The sequence below is a fragment of the Gadus morhua genome, chromosome 4 (assembly GCF_902167405.1).
Source record: "Gadus morhua chromosome 4, gadMor3.0, whole genome shotgun sequence".
NCBI classification, from domain to species: Eukaryota; Metazoa; Chordata; class Actinopteri; order Gadiformes; family Gadidae; genus Gadus; species Gadus morhua.
The window spans coordinates 23,083,334-23,101,150 of NC_044051.1; the positions used below are offsets into that span (position 1 = coordinate 23,083,334).

Consider the following 17,817-nt stretch of genomic DNA (forward strand, 5'->3'; position numbering starts at 1 on the left):
AGAGGAGATGAGAAAATAGGATAGTGGAGGAGGGGAAAAACATGTAAAGAGGAAAAAAACAAGGATATCAGAGAAATTATATCTCAAAATGAAATGCCCTTTATTTTATCTATGTCCTTATCTGCTCTCCCCTCCCAACCCTCTTACCGGTCGGCTGGTCTTGCCGGTCAGTATCAGTCTGGCCCTGTCCTTGTTCATGCTGAAGTTCCTCATGTAGGCCTGGTGGATCTGCTGCACCAGGACCTTGTGGTCGGGGGGCGTTAGGGTTTGCTCCGCCTCGCTCCTCCCCCCCATCCCAAATTCCACCTTCAACCTCTGTTTCTCCGACTGGGGAATACGCCCGAAGCGGATCGCTGGAGGAGGAGAGCGGGGTGGATATGGAGGAGGGCTTATTTCATCACTTGCATCATTCATTCTTTGTGTTCCGATTACCGTCATAGCCCGGTTTACCAACTGCCATGTAAACACCAAAGCCAAGCTTCTAAATCTGCTTTTGAATGTGGAGGTAATTAATGTCATATATTTATGTCCCACCCCCCTGAAAATACAAGAACAAGAGCATGTTCAGTGTCTACACATACACATACATTCCATATACTTCACAGTGATAGGTCTTGGTTACTCTTTTCTTTTTCTTCAAATGGGAATTGTGGAAGATGCGCCAGATTGGACATAGGTCTGTTGTCAACACCTAAGCTTCATTGCTAACCGGATCCTTGTTCAGATTTTCTTTCCTGAGAAACCTTTGTGTTGTTCTTGTTGTTTAAAATGGTCTCAAACAGTCAAAGCCTTCCCATGCCTCTACATGCATTGTTGATAAGAGGCTGTATAAAATAGGTCTGTTTGCCAACGTTTAGTGCCTGGCCAAGGTAAGAATTTCCCATGTAGTTTTACAATAATGAAACTCTGCCACCAACGTGCTGACTTAAAATCGGAAGTAAAATGTATAGCAGCATAGGGCTGTTTGGTTGTGTATTTAAATAAAATCACAAATCTTAATAGCTGGTCATGCTGTGCGCATCTTTTTTTTAAGTTAGGGTAACTAAAAGCGGGAAATTAAAGATGAGATTAGCGGTATTCCTAAAGTTTCTTGTATTTTATAACGGCTAAGCGGACTGCGGAGAATCCTAGCTCCATGTAGACATGGGGGGATGTTTTAATGACGTAGCCACTAGTCTTCCTACTGTTTGCCCAGATTACCATCCACACACCTAAGCAACCTGAGCACGATCTGATCTGGGACTGTCCAGACCTGAGAGTTAATCCATCATAGCGTGATAGGATGTCAAAAGTCACATTGAATTGACAAGTGTAACCAAGGCCATATATTCACATAATCACATCTCATTATTTGAAATTAGTAAGAATCAGATCAGAACTGAATTCAGCACCAGATTCAGAGCTGGTTGTATGCTCACCGTTGTGTGACATGCCCTCGCTGAGACACTTGTGGAAGCGGCAATACTGGCACTTGTTGCGGTTCTTCTTGTGGATCCTGCATCTGAGCTCACACTTCTCGTACTCCAGCTTCAGGCGAATCGTTCTCCTGAAGAAACCCTAGGGGAGGAGCAGTGTCAGGTCCAACCATCTCCTACTGTACCTGGAGGATACTATTGAAGATCCCAAGAGAAAGTGAATCTGGGCTTCTATAGAGTAGACCATCATATGTGGGGGGGGGGGGGTGTAGCCTATCCTGGCTGAGGCTTATAATGTTAGTGGATGGATCAAAAAAATGGGGGAATTTTGTCTCCCTTCCTCTCCTTCGGTTCATGTTGGATGCGATCACAGTCTTCCTTCTACAGATCGCTGGATACCTACCTCCAAAAAAAACTGAAATCTGAGAAGGTTATCCTTACGGTTGATATAGATGCAATCACCTCTGTGCATCCTCTATGAACTCACATACACAAGAAGCAGCCCCAATCAAAAATAATCTACCAGAAGCAATTTCCATCTCATGTCCACGCTAGCCAACAGACTCTGATGTCCTTGACCCGTCCACCAACTGGCCAGAGCCAAGTTCGGCAGTACATCCTTCGGCCAGCGAATCGGTCAGTTTTTCCAAGAAAGAAACCAGGACTGATTCCACCCCAACTGTCTCGCTCTTAGAACCCTCCATTCTCATTTGACAGATGAGATCCAAAAGCAGTCCTAAACATTAACGGTTGCCCGCTTGCCCGGGGCAGGTGAATTCTGTGATCGGGCAACTAAAATGTGACATGTAGTTGCCCGTTCAGGCAAGTGATTTTTTTTCTTTGAAAATACACTAAATTGATAAAATAAACTTCCTCCTATATCGCGGAAGCTGAGCTTTCTACAGCGCTGTGCGCCGGTTTTCGGCCAAACAGAATAAGAAGAATCGTAACAATAATTTCCCCTGTCACCTCCGGCATATAGACATATGTTCCTTTAGCCTCCGAAAACTGGCCAAGTGCCAGGTAAATATAACGCAAAAGAAAGACACCTGAAAACGAGACGCCGTCGGGATACGAAACTAAAAGGCAAAGGAACCTTTTAATAAGTTGGATTGAGAATATTCCGTGGGTCCATCATGACAAAGAAAAGGATGAGATGTTTTGCTTCACCTGCCGGGAGTTTCCGACAAAAGCAGACATGTAAGTAGAAACAAAATTCACTATCCCCTTCCTATTTTAACAATATCCTCTTTTATTAGGGCAAGTTCTATCAGGAATAACGTCTCATTAGTGTCTGTCAGCCTGCCCACTGTTCAAGTGTGATGAAAGAGAAATTAGTGCGAATAAGTAATCCCGTTTATACCACGGTCACTTGCCAAAGAAAATAAATGAATTAATTCATTGATATTTTCATGCGTTTTACAATCCAAATATAACGTTTTTCACAAGCCACAACTTTGTTTCCCTGGTAACGCCAGAGGGTTTGACTAATACCTGGAACAACCATTACCCTCCCGTAAGGTTCTTATGCAACGGAAACGTTGTTCACTCCTCCAGTAAATAGGATGCACCTTAGGTACGACTTGGCAACGGGAGGTATTCTAGTCCACACAGCTATGAGCCAGAGAGCTAACGTTATGCATTGTACATATTTATAATTTGAAATTCGTCCCAGCCTTTATACCACAGATTCTCTAGGGTCTCTAGCACATAACCGCGTTGTCTGATTAAAGTTTAATTCATTTTTCACAATTTATCAGCTCTCGTTTTGAAGACCGAATCACCGCGCAATTAGTTTCAATGGGAATCGTGACGATCTATACTTTCAACATAAAGTGTACATATTTAAAGGCCCTACTTCGAAATTCGTCCCAGCCTTTATACCACAGATACTATAGGGTCTCTATACTATAGCATATAATTAAGGGATAATGCAGGGCCGGCGCTAGGCATAGGCGAACTAGGCGATACTGTGTACCAATTTAGTTATTACACATTTTATACTTCACTGTGTGACTGGGTTGTTACAATTAAACTAAAGGAATTATATTCTATACATAAATAACAACTGCCCATCTACTGTCATACATTCTGATGGGTCACAGGCATCAGTGTAAAACGGTAACGATTTAGTTCACGCTTATTTTTTGTCAAGGCTTAATTATGAACCATGCTGATGTTCTTATTGCAGTACATCCTCTCTATATATTGGCACAAAGTCCTTCCGGCACAATATTTTAGAGGCTCATGGCAAGAGCAAAATGCACGAGCACTGTGCCATTGCCGGCAGAGGAACAGAAGCACCCATGCCTGCTGTCATCGAAGGACTGCAGAAGATGGATGACGCTCTGTGTCTAAAAATGACAAACATTATTCCATGCTGCATATTATGTTGCAAAACAAGAAGTGCCCTTTACCAACTTTTCAACCCTTAATGGCCTGATCAACAGGACTGGAGGAAGACTTCCAGGCTGTTACCAGTCTGACAAAGCCTGTGCTAGGTATGTAACAGCACTTTTTTACCAACGTTTCCAACCCTTCTTGGCTTAACATTTATTTACTAAACAAAGAATGTCATCCAATGTAAAATAAAATACACTTCTGTCCAATTTTCAGGTTCATCGTAGACATTTACGATATAGAGAGGGAAAAGTTGCTGTATAAAATTAAAAAAGCCATATACTTTTCAATTCTCATTGATGGGGCAACAGACAGCACTACAATAGAGAATTAACTCATTTATGTTAGCTTTCTAGCAACTGATGGGCCAGTCAATACCTACTTGTCTATCCAAGACGTTAAACATGGCAATGCAAATGGCATCCTGGATGCCATCCATGCAGGTACTATAGGGATGCAATGAAATACTGCTGATAAATCGATATTTCTCCTTTTAAGCTATCTATTTCATGTAAAATACCTTTGTATATGAAATATGCTAGTCAAATAAAATTGCCTTGCATAATGTTTATCTAATGATTTACATTTTTCTTTTTTTGTTCAGCTTTTGAGGGAGCTGGCATTATTGATTGGAAGGAGAAATTGGTTGGGTTTGGCAGTGATGGGGCAGCTGTGAATGTGGGCTGCAGAAATGGCGTTGCAGCGCTTCTGCAGAAGGAACTCAACCACCCCCTCATCTCAATCCACTGTGTTGCCCACAGATTAGAGCTTGGCATCGTAAAGGCAATTAAAACCCACAAAAAGATGGAGCAAATGCAGACAATGCTTAAAAACCTGTACGATCAGTACCACTACTCCCCCAAGGCTGTCAGAGAGCTCAGAATGATTGCAGAGGCACTTGAAGAAAAGTTGTTGAAGCAATCAAATCCACACGGCGCCCGCTGGCTTCCCTATGTGCATCGTGCAATCAAGGTCAGAACTTTAGTAAATTATTAAACACAACCTGTTGAGTTAATCCTCTTGTTTATAATTTGACCAATAGAAAATGGTGCAATACAGTAATGATAATATATTTTACAGATTGGGTGTGACAGCTATCCTGTACTGATTGCACATTTTGAAGAGATGGCGTCTGTGGAGAGGTTCCCTAAGCCTTCAGCTGCAGTTCTCGGCAGGGCCAAACGGGCCCTGCCGAGTGGTTAAAAACATCACACAAAGTGTGATGTTTTTAACCACCTTGCCACCTTGAGCAAAATGTACCAAAAAGATGACCTGACTGTGCGTCAAGCAGTTGAGAGCCAGGAGGCCCGTTTCAGGGAACTCACTTCCTTGAGGGTAGACATTGGTCCCCAAATGGCCAAGGACAACCGGGCCATAAAGGAGACTGGCGTGTATAAAGGAGTGAGGTTCCAGAATCCAACCCACAACACGCTTGAAGCAGAGAGGATCGAGGTGATTCGTAAGAAAAAATTATGTGTGTGTGATTTGGATTGATTGATTAACCTTTACAGTAAATAAGTAATGATTCACTTTAACATTTCCTGTTAACAGATTTGATCATCAATCATTTGGAAGAGAGGCTGAAGGATCTGCAGCAAGGGGGCATGGTTGCAAAGTTTAGGGCCTTTGACCCATCGTCCTGGCCAGCATGCAACCGTGCTTACCCAGTTGAAAGTGAGAGGTTCAGGCAGTGTAGTGTCGAAGAGATGAGGGAGATGGCAACGTTCCATCAGGAGCTATTGAGACAAGCTGGCATTGAAGTCGATGAGGTTTTAGCAGAGTACGATCTTTGCCAAGGGACGAGCAGCAGTGCCGATGAGGGAGCTCTTCATGAGTGTCTTGCAGTCAGGTGTGAATATAGAGTGTAGAATGTGTGACAGATTAGCAAAGTGCCAAATCATATAAGTTATCTTAGGAGACTTTTCATATCGAGCAGTTCAACACTGGTCATCTTTAAATATTATTTAAAAAACAACAACTGGGAGTTAGGTGTGTGACAAATGTCACACACATTTGTTTTTTATGGTTACATTTTTTTAATTTATATGAAATTCTCATTTCTGTGTTTCAGAGGAAAGGCGAGAACGTTTCAAGAGCTTGGCCCCCCTCATGGAGGCGTACCTGATCCTGCCAGTAAACACGGCAGAGTGTGAGCAGGGCTTTTTTTCTCATCGGCTGCACCTGTGACCTCAGCGATAAAAGATAAAGAAGGAAGATATTCGTTGGTTTCAGGGAAGATACTGTAGAATGTACTGTAGTGACAATACTAAATGTTTATATTCCACCAGGCAGCCAAATTTCCGTTTATAGGAAAATATTTGAATTAATGTCAGAAGCAACAGGCATTGTGGGGGTTATTGGAATATACGTATCAATGCAAGATTAGACTACTCAAACTTTAATTTACAAAACAATTAAATTCTTATGTCAAAACTGGTGGTGAAATCCACCCGACTGGGCGTGATTACACCCATTACTGTCATCTTCATGATCTGTACTCAAGAATTTATATATATTTTTAGTTTTTATTAGAGTAGATCAGGCTGAACATTGAAATATTGATTTGTCAGACCACACCCGCATACACACACACCGCACCCACATGCGCACGAAAATACACCGAAACGCACACACACGCGTGTGCGCACGTCAAGACAAAGGCAGCGACACATACACGGAAGCGCACACACACGCACACACACACACGCCCGCGTACACACCCCACATCAAGACAAAGGCAGCGACACACCCGCCCGATGTAAGACGTTATGTTTTTAAACATAACGGCTCCGCCATCGACATACGCGCAGGTTAGAAGACACACACGCGCACACACCGCAGCGACCCTCGCCCTTAAACATAACGGCTCCGCCATTGACACACCCGCAGGTTAGAAGACACACACACGGACACACCGCAGCGACCCTTGCCCAGGTAAGACGTTATGTTTTTAAACATAACGTCTCCACCATCGACACACGCGCACAGATAAAAACACACACGCACACATCGCAGTGACACACACGCCCGCGTACACACCGCACATCAAGACAAAGGCAGCGACACACCCGCCGATGTAAGACGTTATGCTTTTAAACATCACGGCTCCGCCATTGACACACGCAGAGGTAAGAACACACACACACACGCGCACACACCGCAGCGACCCTCGCCCTTAAACACAACGGCTCCGCCATTGACACACGCGCAAGGATAAAAACACACACGCACACACCGCAGTGACACATGCCCAGGTAAGACGTTCTGTCTATAGAAATTGCGATAAAGGAAGGGAAGAGACAATTTCAAACCTTGACAAGCAACGCCAGGTCGTTCATTTTGTCATATAAAAAACGTTAAATTCAAACATCGCGCCGACCGGCATATCAACACACAAGTCACGTGATCTTAAAGAGACAGTGTCCCTATAACACAACAAAAACATGTCAATAAGACAGTATGGTGAATTAAGTCTATAAAGTCCACCACAAGACTACACTTTGTTGCTCAAATGTAATATTACTCCCCTCCTTGAGCCTCCCGAAATGTCTTGCAATATTGATATCCCCCCTTCCCCCCTGCGGACTGTTTTAGTTGATTTATTTTTCTTACGTTTTGTGTGTATGCTATGTGTGACTGTAGTCTACTGCTGCCTGTCTTGGCCAGGACACTCAAAGAGATGTTTAAAGGTTGGGTATGGAATTCTCTTTTTTGTCCATTTTTGCAAAATTACTTGAAATCCTTATCATAACCCACTTACAGCCACTGAGTTAGCAGTACTGACATGAACATTTAACAAGTCAATCATCTGTAGAACAGGCAGGGCTCGAAAAACTCCAGCCAATGATTTCCAGACCCACCGAGTTTTATTGGACAGTAAGTACGTCAATCAAACGGTCGTACTGCACTCCCCCTCCTGCGCGACCCCTTTGTGCACGTACTCAAAGCTCGTGACCCAGAGCAAGCTTCTGTTTGTTGTTATCCTGCAGTAGCTACTGGAGCTAGCTAACTAGCTAATGGCTCGCTCTCGCACATCTGTGTTCGCTCGTGCATGATTGCGCGTCCATGTACTTGGAATGGGTGGAGTCAGAGTCAGCGTTGAAGGAGAGGGGGTAGGACCATTCGAGTTGTGTATTTTCAAAATCTGCTGCCGTTTCACAAATCCCATACCCAACCTTTAATGTCAATGATGATTATTATTTTCAGAAATTTGTTAAATTATCGACTGGGGTTTCCACATTAATGCTATGGATTTAATAACAACTACAGTAATTAAATCCATACTAGAGTAAAAAAACTCTAGCATACATAAATTCTAGCAGGGAGAGTCGAAGCAGTCCTGCCCATGCTCATTCACACGGATCAGACTGGATTTGTTTCACAGAGACAAACGCATGAAAGTATGAGACGTTCGCTAAGTAGATCCAGCCATATTCAGGAACAACATTTGCAGGCCTATTGGTTAGTCTAGACACGGAAAATGCCTTTGTTTTTCTATAGGGTCCTTGAGAAATTTGGTTTTTATTTTAATTTTCAGCACTCTATATAATAATCAATCCGCCCAAATTAAAATCTATCAAAATCTATCGAATTAGAAAGAAGCACAAGGCTGGGCTGTGGATTGTCTCCACTTCTTTTTGCATTATATATTGCCACTGGCTCAGTTGATCAGACAAAGAAATAGCATCAAAGGAATTTGCATAAATAATGATGAACACAAAGTGGCACTATACACAGATGATATTTTGATGTTTTCAGTGGCCAAGAACCCTTCATGGTCGACGAACTGGAGAAAGCCCTGCAGGGACTGAATTGTGGTAAGGTAGCAGGCTATGACGACATCAAACAAATTTTACAACTGGATTGTACATACAAACTCAATCCCTAAGAAACGGCGGACAGCAAAAGTAATTGCTAACCCAAACCTGGCAAAGACCATAAACTGCCAGCAAGTTACCGCCCAATATCTCTGCTCTTAGTCCCCTCGGAAATCTTGGAAAGCCAAATACTACAGAGTACATCGACAGAAGTAGAGTCAAAACTTAATGTAGATCAGGCCAGTTTCCGCAAGGAGGCAGTACAGGGGAACAAGGACTGGCCTTAACCACCTACATTGAAAAAGGCCTGGAGAGCAAGATTAAAACAGGGACTGTGTTCCTTGATCTCACAGCAGCCTACGATGTGGCCTGGCATATAGGCCTCCTGCTGTAACTCAGGAAAAAATGCTCGCTGCCCGGGCTACAGCCACCATCCAAACTCTGCGTAACAGGAGGTTCAGAGTACACTTAGGACAGAAAGCCAGCTCATGGAAAACACCGAAAAATGGGCTTCCAAAAAGCTCAGTTCTGCAACCAAGTCTAGCAAAAAACAGTTTCCAGTGTCTTCCATCTTCAAAAAGCAGATCAGATTGGGTTGACACCAGCTCAAACACTCCCCGAACCCAACATACCTGGGAGTGACCCTGGACAGGACACTGTCATTCAAAAAACACCTAAAAGGAACAGCAGCAAAGGTGAAATCTAGACACAACTTCCTCTGCAAAGTTGCAGGTGCAAAATGGGGTGCAGCAGCTCCCATACTGTGCACCGCAGCTCTGGCCCTGTCATATTCTGCAGCAGAATACTGTGCCGCTGTCGGGTCCAGGTCACCCCACACACACACACACACCATCACTGGGACTATCTGGCCAACACCGGTCACCCGGCTCCATTTTCTATCTAACATACTTCCCACTAACACCAGACTAACTGAATACACTTGTAGGACGCTCCAAAAAGTCAAAGCTTCCCCCCACTTACCAATCAATACCGACACGTATCCAATCTAGACGTCCAATTTGGAAGGACCCTCCACCCATTGACTTTGATTCCATGTCTGCTTGGCCAACAGAATGGGAATCCAAAGATATCCCATACAAATATCTGGTGTCAGACCCGACCCAAGCAGTCCCTGGCACCAACCTCCCTAGGAGACAGTGGTCCACCTTAAACAGATTCAGGACTGGTCAGGGTCCCTGCTTGACCAGCCTTCACAGGTGGTGAAGCAGCCCGAGACCACTGTGTGCCTGCGGAGAGGAGCAAACTATGGAGCACATTATTGAAGCCTGCCCTCTCCAAAGACTGAAAGGAGGTCTATCTTCCTCCACAATTTAGATCAGGAGGCCACTGCTTGGCATGAGAAATTTGCATTAGCTAAATAAATAAATAAACTCCAAAACTAAAAGCCCATTACACTGAAGGAGAACCTAAATGCTGGAGAGGCTGTTGAAATCGGAATGCAGACCATTGGAAAATATTTTGGGAATGTCCATGGTTAAAACCTTTTTGGTCAGAGGTACATTAAAGAATGGAAAAAATATTCCATACCAAAATTCCTTAGCACTTTGAAACATTTATTCTAGGTAGCTTAGAAAAACAAACTAGACATTGGTTGCATTCCGACCCTCCCACAGTGGAAGAATGGGCAGACACAATTAATGACATATTTAATGGGAAAAATAACCTCACTTAATTTAAAAATGGATGAATTCACTAAGGTATGGTCAAATTGGACTTAATTCATGAAAAAAGACAGACAAATTAAAGATCTGATGGATAAAAAAAAGCTCCCAAATCGAACCCCGCAATGTGATGGATTGTTGCCCTTTTTATTTATTGTTATTCTTACTGTACGTCCACACCAGGAGCGACCAAAGCGTCAAAGACGCTTTGGTCGCTCACAAAGTTTCGCTGCAAATTTTTCTGTTCGCTTTGGTCGCTCAAGTCGCTCATAACGTACAATTCAATTATGCAGACGCATTTAAAGGAGCCATATGCTTTTAGTAGGCCCTACAGACAGCCATATCAAAGAGTGAACTCTCCCATACACCTTGGCCATATTGCCGAGACGGTTTTGATTGTTGGATAAAGTGCTTCGACAACAAGTGGGACAGTGATTCCCCCCAATATAAAAAAAATCCTAAAATGTAGGCTAATTACAACCGAGAACAAAAAACCCTGCGTGCTGTAATAGTCTAGTTAAAATATGTTTCACTGATCTGCATCTGCAAATCATGATCTGCACTCATTCGTCGCACTCAAAACAAATACATTGGCGCACATGGCTAATTTGCATACGTGCACAGGACTGGTTGGCTCCGCAAGGCAAATAATGGAACATATCTATCTATCTAGGCCTATCCGTCTATCTATCTATCAACGCGTGTCTAGTTTTAATGTGATGTATTGTGTGTATGTCCAGTCAGACTTGTTCTGTGTGGTCTTGTAGGCTCCTGTCCTGTGTGGGTCGAACCACCTAAATGGATTCCCGACGATTTGTGTCGTTTGGTATTAATAAAGACTTGACTAGGCTATCTATCTATCTAGACTATTTAATTAACAATTATTCACCTCAGGCTCCGTGAATAGTGGGGAATAGAGGGATAAAAGACAAGAGATATATCCCTTGTCATTTATCCCTCGTCCTGTCGATTAGTTTGTTTATGTGACGATTTCAAAAACTTTTTTGGTTTTATTTAAAGCATGCTACACGCGATTGGTTGGTTAGATTGGTGGCATGGAGAGCAAATTAAAATGATTCCCGCTTAAATACGAACGTTCTAGATGTATAAATACTCCCGCTTGTCATCTTGGTATCCAAACCACTATGGCGTTTCGATCTCTGAACTGAAAAAGGGTTGGTTCGTACAACACCGGGTGCCCAGTTACAGCCGCGATTAATACTTCAGCCGACATTTTGTTCAGTGAGTGAATAAAGGTAGGTAGGGACCAAAGTGCCTGCCGGTGTTCCCTGGGATCCACGCAAGCGAAGAGCGTCTACATTCCGATTGGCTGTCAGTGTTTGGCCGCTGAAGCGCGTCATTATTTTTTAATTAAAAAAACTATTCATTATAGATGTATCTGTACATCTTGTATTACCTTTCATAGTCTGAGGGTGCCTTTTCAAGTATCAAGTTTGTTATAGCCATTTCAACAATATAGAAAATACAGTTGATAAGAATGTGTTTTGGTATGCCCACATGTATCACACAGCAACAATAACAACACAAGACAAAAAGCCTAAAACGGCACATAAATAACAAGGAGTACAACACGAATAAAAAAACACAGAATGCATGGTTCGCAGAGAGTTGCAGCGGTTAAAGTACAGTACAGTAGTGCAAAAAGTGCAAAGTGAGGTAGACCATAAGACCGTAAAGTGCTTAGTGCATGTTCAGGTGGCGTATAGCTTGTAGATAGGTACTATCCCTAAAGCGTGATGTTTTACTTGTGATGCTTCTGTACCTCTTCCCTGATGGTAAGAGTGTGAGTAAGTGGTGTGCTGGATGAGAGGGGTCAGAGATGATCTTTCTAGCTTTCCTGGAAATTCTGGTGCCATAGTGCGAGTCTATGGTAGGCAGACTACAGCCAATGATTTTAGAGGCCCCACTACCCTCTCAAGCTGTTGTTTGTCCTGGCTGGTAGCACTACCATACCAGACCAGGGTGGAGAAGGTGAGCACACTTTCGATGGCTGCATGATAAAACTGGGTCATGCCTGCCTGACTAACCCCAAATTTCCTCAGCTGATGGAGGAAGTATAATCTCTGATGGGCTTTGGAAATGATGAGACTGATGTTAAGGTTCCATGATAGGGACTGGTGGATGCCTAAGAAACGGAAGGAGGAGACCCATTCCACAACTTGGCCCTTAATGGAGATGGGAAGGTGCTGGCCTGCCTTTTTCCTATAGTCAACTATGAGTTATTTGGTTTTGGTTGTATTGAGGATTAGGTTATTGTCTTCACACCACTGCACCAGCTCACTCATTTAGGTAGATTCCTCCCCATCAGATATGAGGCCTATGACTGTGGTGTCATCTGCAAACTTTAGCATTTTGACAGATGCAGAATTTGATGTACAATTGTTCGGGTAAAGAGAAAATAGTAGAGTTGACAAGACACACCCTTGTGGGGCGCCAGTGTTCAGAACCCTTGGTAATGACACATTATTCTGGATTTTAACACACTATTTTCTACAGGACAGGAAGTTTCAGATGATGGTATTAAAGCCGAGCTAAAATCAATGAACAGTACACTGGCATATGTGGACTGAGTGTTCAGATGTTGCAGAATGAAATGTGTGCAAAGTGAAACTGACTCGTCCACTCCCCTATTAGCCCTGTAGGCAAATTGTGTGTGAGGGTCTAGCGTGATGTGCGTCAAGTACCTACAAACTAGGCGCTCAAGGACCTTAATAACAAAATAAGTAAATGCAACAGGCCTATAATCATTAAGACAAGTTATGTTACTTTTCTTGAGCACTGGAATGATCATAGCTGATTTAAAACATGCAGGTACCGTTGCTGTGTGCCGTGTTAAGAGACCAGTTGAAGATGTAAGTGAGTATGGAAGCAAGCTCTGGGATGGAAAAGGGAAAGTGCCCATCCCACAGCGGGTGCGGGAAAGCACTTGTCTGGGCACCATTGTTCTCAAAACGGCAGAAAAAGTCATTAAGTCACTCTGGCAGGGAGAAGTCACAGTCAAGAACGTGATGTTTTGTCTTGTAGTGATCACCTGTAGGCCTTGCCAGACAACATTAATGTTGTGAGTTTGTTTTCAAGTTTGACTCTGTAGTTGGCTTTAGCTGTATTAACTGCCTTCCGGAGTTTGCATTTAAGAAGTATGTGTTGCTCTTTGTCCCCACATTTAAAAGCGTCATTTTGGAGTTGGGCTTAATCTTACATTTAAATAATCAATAGGCTAATCAATAGAATGTTTTGGTGCCCCCTCCGGCACTTCTCACTCACAGCGTGCGTGTGTACATAGTGAAGGGCACTGGTTGAATGCCCTCAGGCACGGAACTGGCTTCTCTGTCCTCCAGTTTGATCACCTCTATTGTTTATCAGATCTTATTTGCTTGTCCTGCAATCTGGCAGGACAAGCAAAGTGTAGTGTCCATAATGATGTTCAACGTTGCACACCGATACATGAATTCACGGCTTTAGTCAGTTAGGGACCTGGTTGACAGACTCAGCCATCCGTGGACACATCAGTCAGTATTATTTAACCTCCACTGCCAGTCCATCCGCCTCTCCTGGAACCGTCACCTTATCGTGGTGGAGAGGTTTGCGTGTCCCTGTGAACCTGAGAGCTGTGTTGTTGGGAGCCTTGTGCTCCTGGTAGGGTCTCTCATGGCAGAGTGGTCTCAGGTGAGGGGCCAGACTAAGAATGGTTCAACAAACTCCAATGAAGAACGAAAAAAGAGGAGATGTGACCCGGCCCGGAGGAAGCCCGGGGCCCCCGTCTGGAGCCAGGCCCAGACGGAGGGCTCGATGGCGAGCGCCTGGTGGCCGGGTTTGCCATGGAGCCCGGTCGGGCACAGCCCGAACAAACTACGTGGCACCCCCCCTCTCTTCATCCCATGGGCCCACCACCTGTGGGACGACCCGTTGGGGTCGGGTGCGCAGCCACATGGGTGGCAGCGAAGGTCAGGGGTCTCGACGGACCAGACCCGGGCGGCAGAAGCTGGCTCTGGGGACGTGGAACGTCACCTCGCTGTGGGGAAAGGAACCGGAGCTTGTGAGGGAGGTGGAGCGCTATCAGTTAGATCTGGTGGGGCTTACCTCCACGCACAGTCTCAGCTCTGGTACCGTACTCCTGGATAAGGGTTGGACTCTATTCTTCTCCGGAGTTGCCGAGGGCGTGAGGCGCCGGGCGGGTGTGGGGATACTCATAAATCCCCGGCTGAGCGCCGCGGTGTTGGAGTTTACCCCGGTAGACGAGAGGGTCGCCTCCCTGCGCCTAAGGGTTGTAGGGGGGAAAACTCTGACTGTTGTTTGTGCATATGCACCAAACAGCAGCTCAGAGTACTCGGCCTTCTTGGAGACCCTGAATGGAGTCCTGTATGGGGCTCCAGTAGGGGACTCCGTAGTTCTGCTGGGAGACTTCAACGCCCACGTGGGCAACGATGGAGACACCTGGAGAGGCGTGGTGGGGAGGAACGGCCTCCCTGATTTAAACCCGAGCGGTCGTTTGTTATTGGACTTCTGTGCTAGTCATGGATTATCCATAACAAACACCATGTTCGAACATAAGGGTGCTCATAAGTGTACCTGGTACCAGAGTACCCTAGGCCGAAGATCGATGATCGATTTCGTGATCGTGTCATCTGATCTGAGGCCGCATGTTTTGGACACTCGGGTAAAGAGAGGGGCGGAACTGTCAACCGACCACCATCTGGTTGTGAGTTGGATCAGGGAATGGGGGAAATTTCCGGATAGACCTGGTAAGCCCAAACGAGTAGTGCGGGTGAACTGGGAACGTCTGGAGGAGGCCCCCGTCCTAGGTATCTTCAACTCACACCTCCGGCGGAGCTTTTCTGGCATTCCTGTGGAGGTTGGGGGCATTGAGCCGGAGTGGGCGGTGTTCAAAGCCTCCATTGCTGAAGCTGCGGTGGCTAGCTGTGGCCTCAGGGTCTTAGGCTCCTCAAGGGGCGGTAACCCTCGGACACCGTGGTGGACACCGGTGGTCAGGGAAGCCGTCCGACTGAAGAAGGAGGCCTTCCGGGATATGATATCCTGGAGGACTCCTGACTCGGTTGCAGGGTACCGACAGGCTCGAAGGGCTGCAGCGGCTGCCGTGTCGGAGGCTAAGCAGCGGGTGTGGGAGAAGTTCGGAGAGGCCATGGAGAAGGACTTTCGGTCGGCACCAAAGTGTTTCTGGAAGACTATCCGGCACCTCAGGAGGGGGAAACGGGGAACCATCCAAGCTGTGTACAGTAAGGATGGGACTCTGTTGACCTCAACTGAGGAGGTCGTCGGACGTTGGAAGGAACACTTTGAGGAACTCCTGAATCCGAATAACACGCCCTCTATGTTGGAGGCAGAGCTCGAGGTTGATGGTGTTTCGTCGTCAATTTCCCTGGTGGAGGTCACTGAGGTAGTCAAACATCTCCGCAGTGGCAAAGCCCCAGGGATTGATGAGATCCAGCCAGAAATGCTAAAGGCTCTGGGTGTTGAGGGGCTGTCATGGTTGACACGCCTATTCAACATCGCGTGGGAGTCGGGTACAGTGCCAAAGGAGTGGCAAACCGGGGTGGTGGTTCCCCTGTTCAAAAAGGGGGACCAGAGAGTGTGTGCCAATTACCGGGGTATCACACTTCTCAGCCTCCCTGGTAAAGTCTACTCCAAGGTGCTGGAAAGGAGGGTTCGGCCGATCGTCGAACCTCAGATTGAAGAGGAACAATGCGGTTTTCGCCCCGGACGTGGAACTACGGACCAGCTCTTCACTCTCGCAAGGATCCTGGAGGGGGCCTGGGAGTATGCCCATCCGGTCTACATGTGTTTTGTGGATCTGGAGAAGGCGTATGACCGGGTCCCCCGGGAGAAACTGTGGGAGGTGCTGCGGGAGTATGGGGTAAGGGGGTCTATCCTCAGGGCCATCCAATCTTTGTACTCCCAAAGCGAGAGCTGTGTTCGTGTTCTCGGCAGCCAGTCAGTTTCGTTCTCAGTGGGTGCTGGTCTCCGCCAGGGCTGCGCCTTGTCACCAATCCTGTTTGTGATATACATGGACAGGATATCGAGGCGTAGTCGTGGTGGGGAGGGGTTGCAGTTCGGTGGTCTGAGGATCTCGTCACTGCTTTTTGCAGATGATGTGGTCCTCATTGGATCATCGGCCTGTGACCTTCAGCACTCACTGGATCGGCTGGCGGCCGAGTGTGAAGCGGCTGGGATGAGGATCAGCACCGCTAAATCTGAGGCCATGACTCTTAGCAGGAAACCGGTGGATTGCTTACTCCGGGTAGGAAATGAGTCCTTAGCCCAGGTGAAGGAGTTCAAGTACCTCGGGGTCTTGTTCGCGAGTGAGGGTACTATGGAGCGTGAGATTGGCCGGAGAATCGGAGCAGCGGGGGCGGTATTGCGTTCGCTTTACCGCACCGTTGTAACGAAAAGAGAGCTGAGCCGCAAGGCAAAAATCTCGATCTACCGGTCGATCTTCGTTCCTATCCTCACCTATGGTCATGAGGGCTGGGTGATGACCGAAAGGACGAGATCGCGGGTACAAGCGGCCGAGATGAGTTTTCTCAGAAGGGTGGCTGGCGTCTCCCTTAGGGATAGGGTGAGAAGCTCAGCCATCCGTGAGGAACTCGGATTAGAGCCGCTGCTCCTTTACTTAGAAAGGAGTCAGCTGAGGTGGTTCGGGCATCTGGTAAGGATGCCCACTGGGCGCCTTCCTTGGGAGGTGTTTCAGGCACGTCCAGTGGGGAGGAGACCTCGGGGAAGACCCAGGACTAGGTGGAGAGATTATATCTCAACACTGGCCTGGGAACGCCTCGGGATCCCCCCGTCAGAGCTGGTCAATGTGGCCCGGGAAAGGGAAGTCTGGGGCCCCCTGCTTGAGCTGCTCCCCCCGCGACCCGACCCCGGATAAGCGGATGACGATGAGGATGAGGATGCCAGTCCATCCATGCCACTGGCCCATCCTATCTGTCTGTACCTCCTGAAGCAGTACTGCTACTGCCGTACTGCTGCATTTACGGCTAAGGAACACTCCCAGACCCCAAAGAAAATAGTATTTTTAAAATATATCTACTCAAACACACATTTTTAAATATGCTTCACAACCTATGGTTATTTTATGTTTTAGTTTTCAGTCATGCTTCTTCAAAGTTTTCAATAGATTGCTGTATCGTCCGCTAAGGTCCAGGGCTGGACTGGGACAAAAAAATGGCCCTGGCATTTTGCCTGCATGGAAGAAAGTAACCATGTTAAAAAATGTATACGGTACGGAACTTTCATGATGAAAGTTACCTGAAAGCTGAAAGTTACCAATGATTAATCATCCATTTTTGGCAAAGCAATGTTTCACTGATATTACATGATAACTGTAAACTGTAACACCTGCAAACAATACTATACTATTTAAAGCCAGCTAAAATAACAATTAAGTTGGGCACCAAGTCTGCATTATTTGAAAACAAAGGCTATAAAAGGCAACACACCACACACACACCTCAAAACCAGCAA

At 45.8% G+C, this 17,817-nt stretch overlaps 1 protein-coding gene across 1 annotated transcript in view; it reads right to left on the bottom strand.

Annotated features, from left to right (window-relative positions):
- The window catches only part of LOC115541661 (peroxisome proliferator-activated receptor alpha), a 106,021-nt gene that overhangs the window by 11,578 nt on the left and 76,626 nt on the right, over positions 1 to 17,817 (bottom strand). Inside the window, exons 4-5 of the mRNA XM_030353486.1 lie at positions 1,419 to 1,557; positions 148 to 353 (exon numbers count right to left, since the gene is read on the bottom strand). Of these exons, the coding sequence (XP_030209346.1) occupies positions 148 to 353; positions 1,419 to 1,557 (345 nt within the window). The remainder of the gene's footprint in view (positions 1 to 147; positions 354 to 1,418; positions 1,558 to 17,817) is intronic.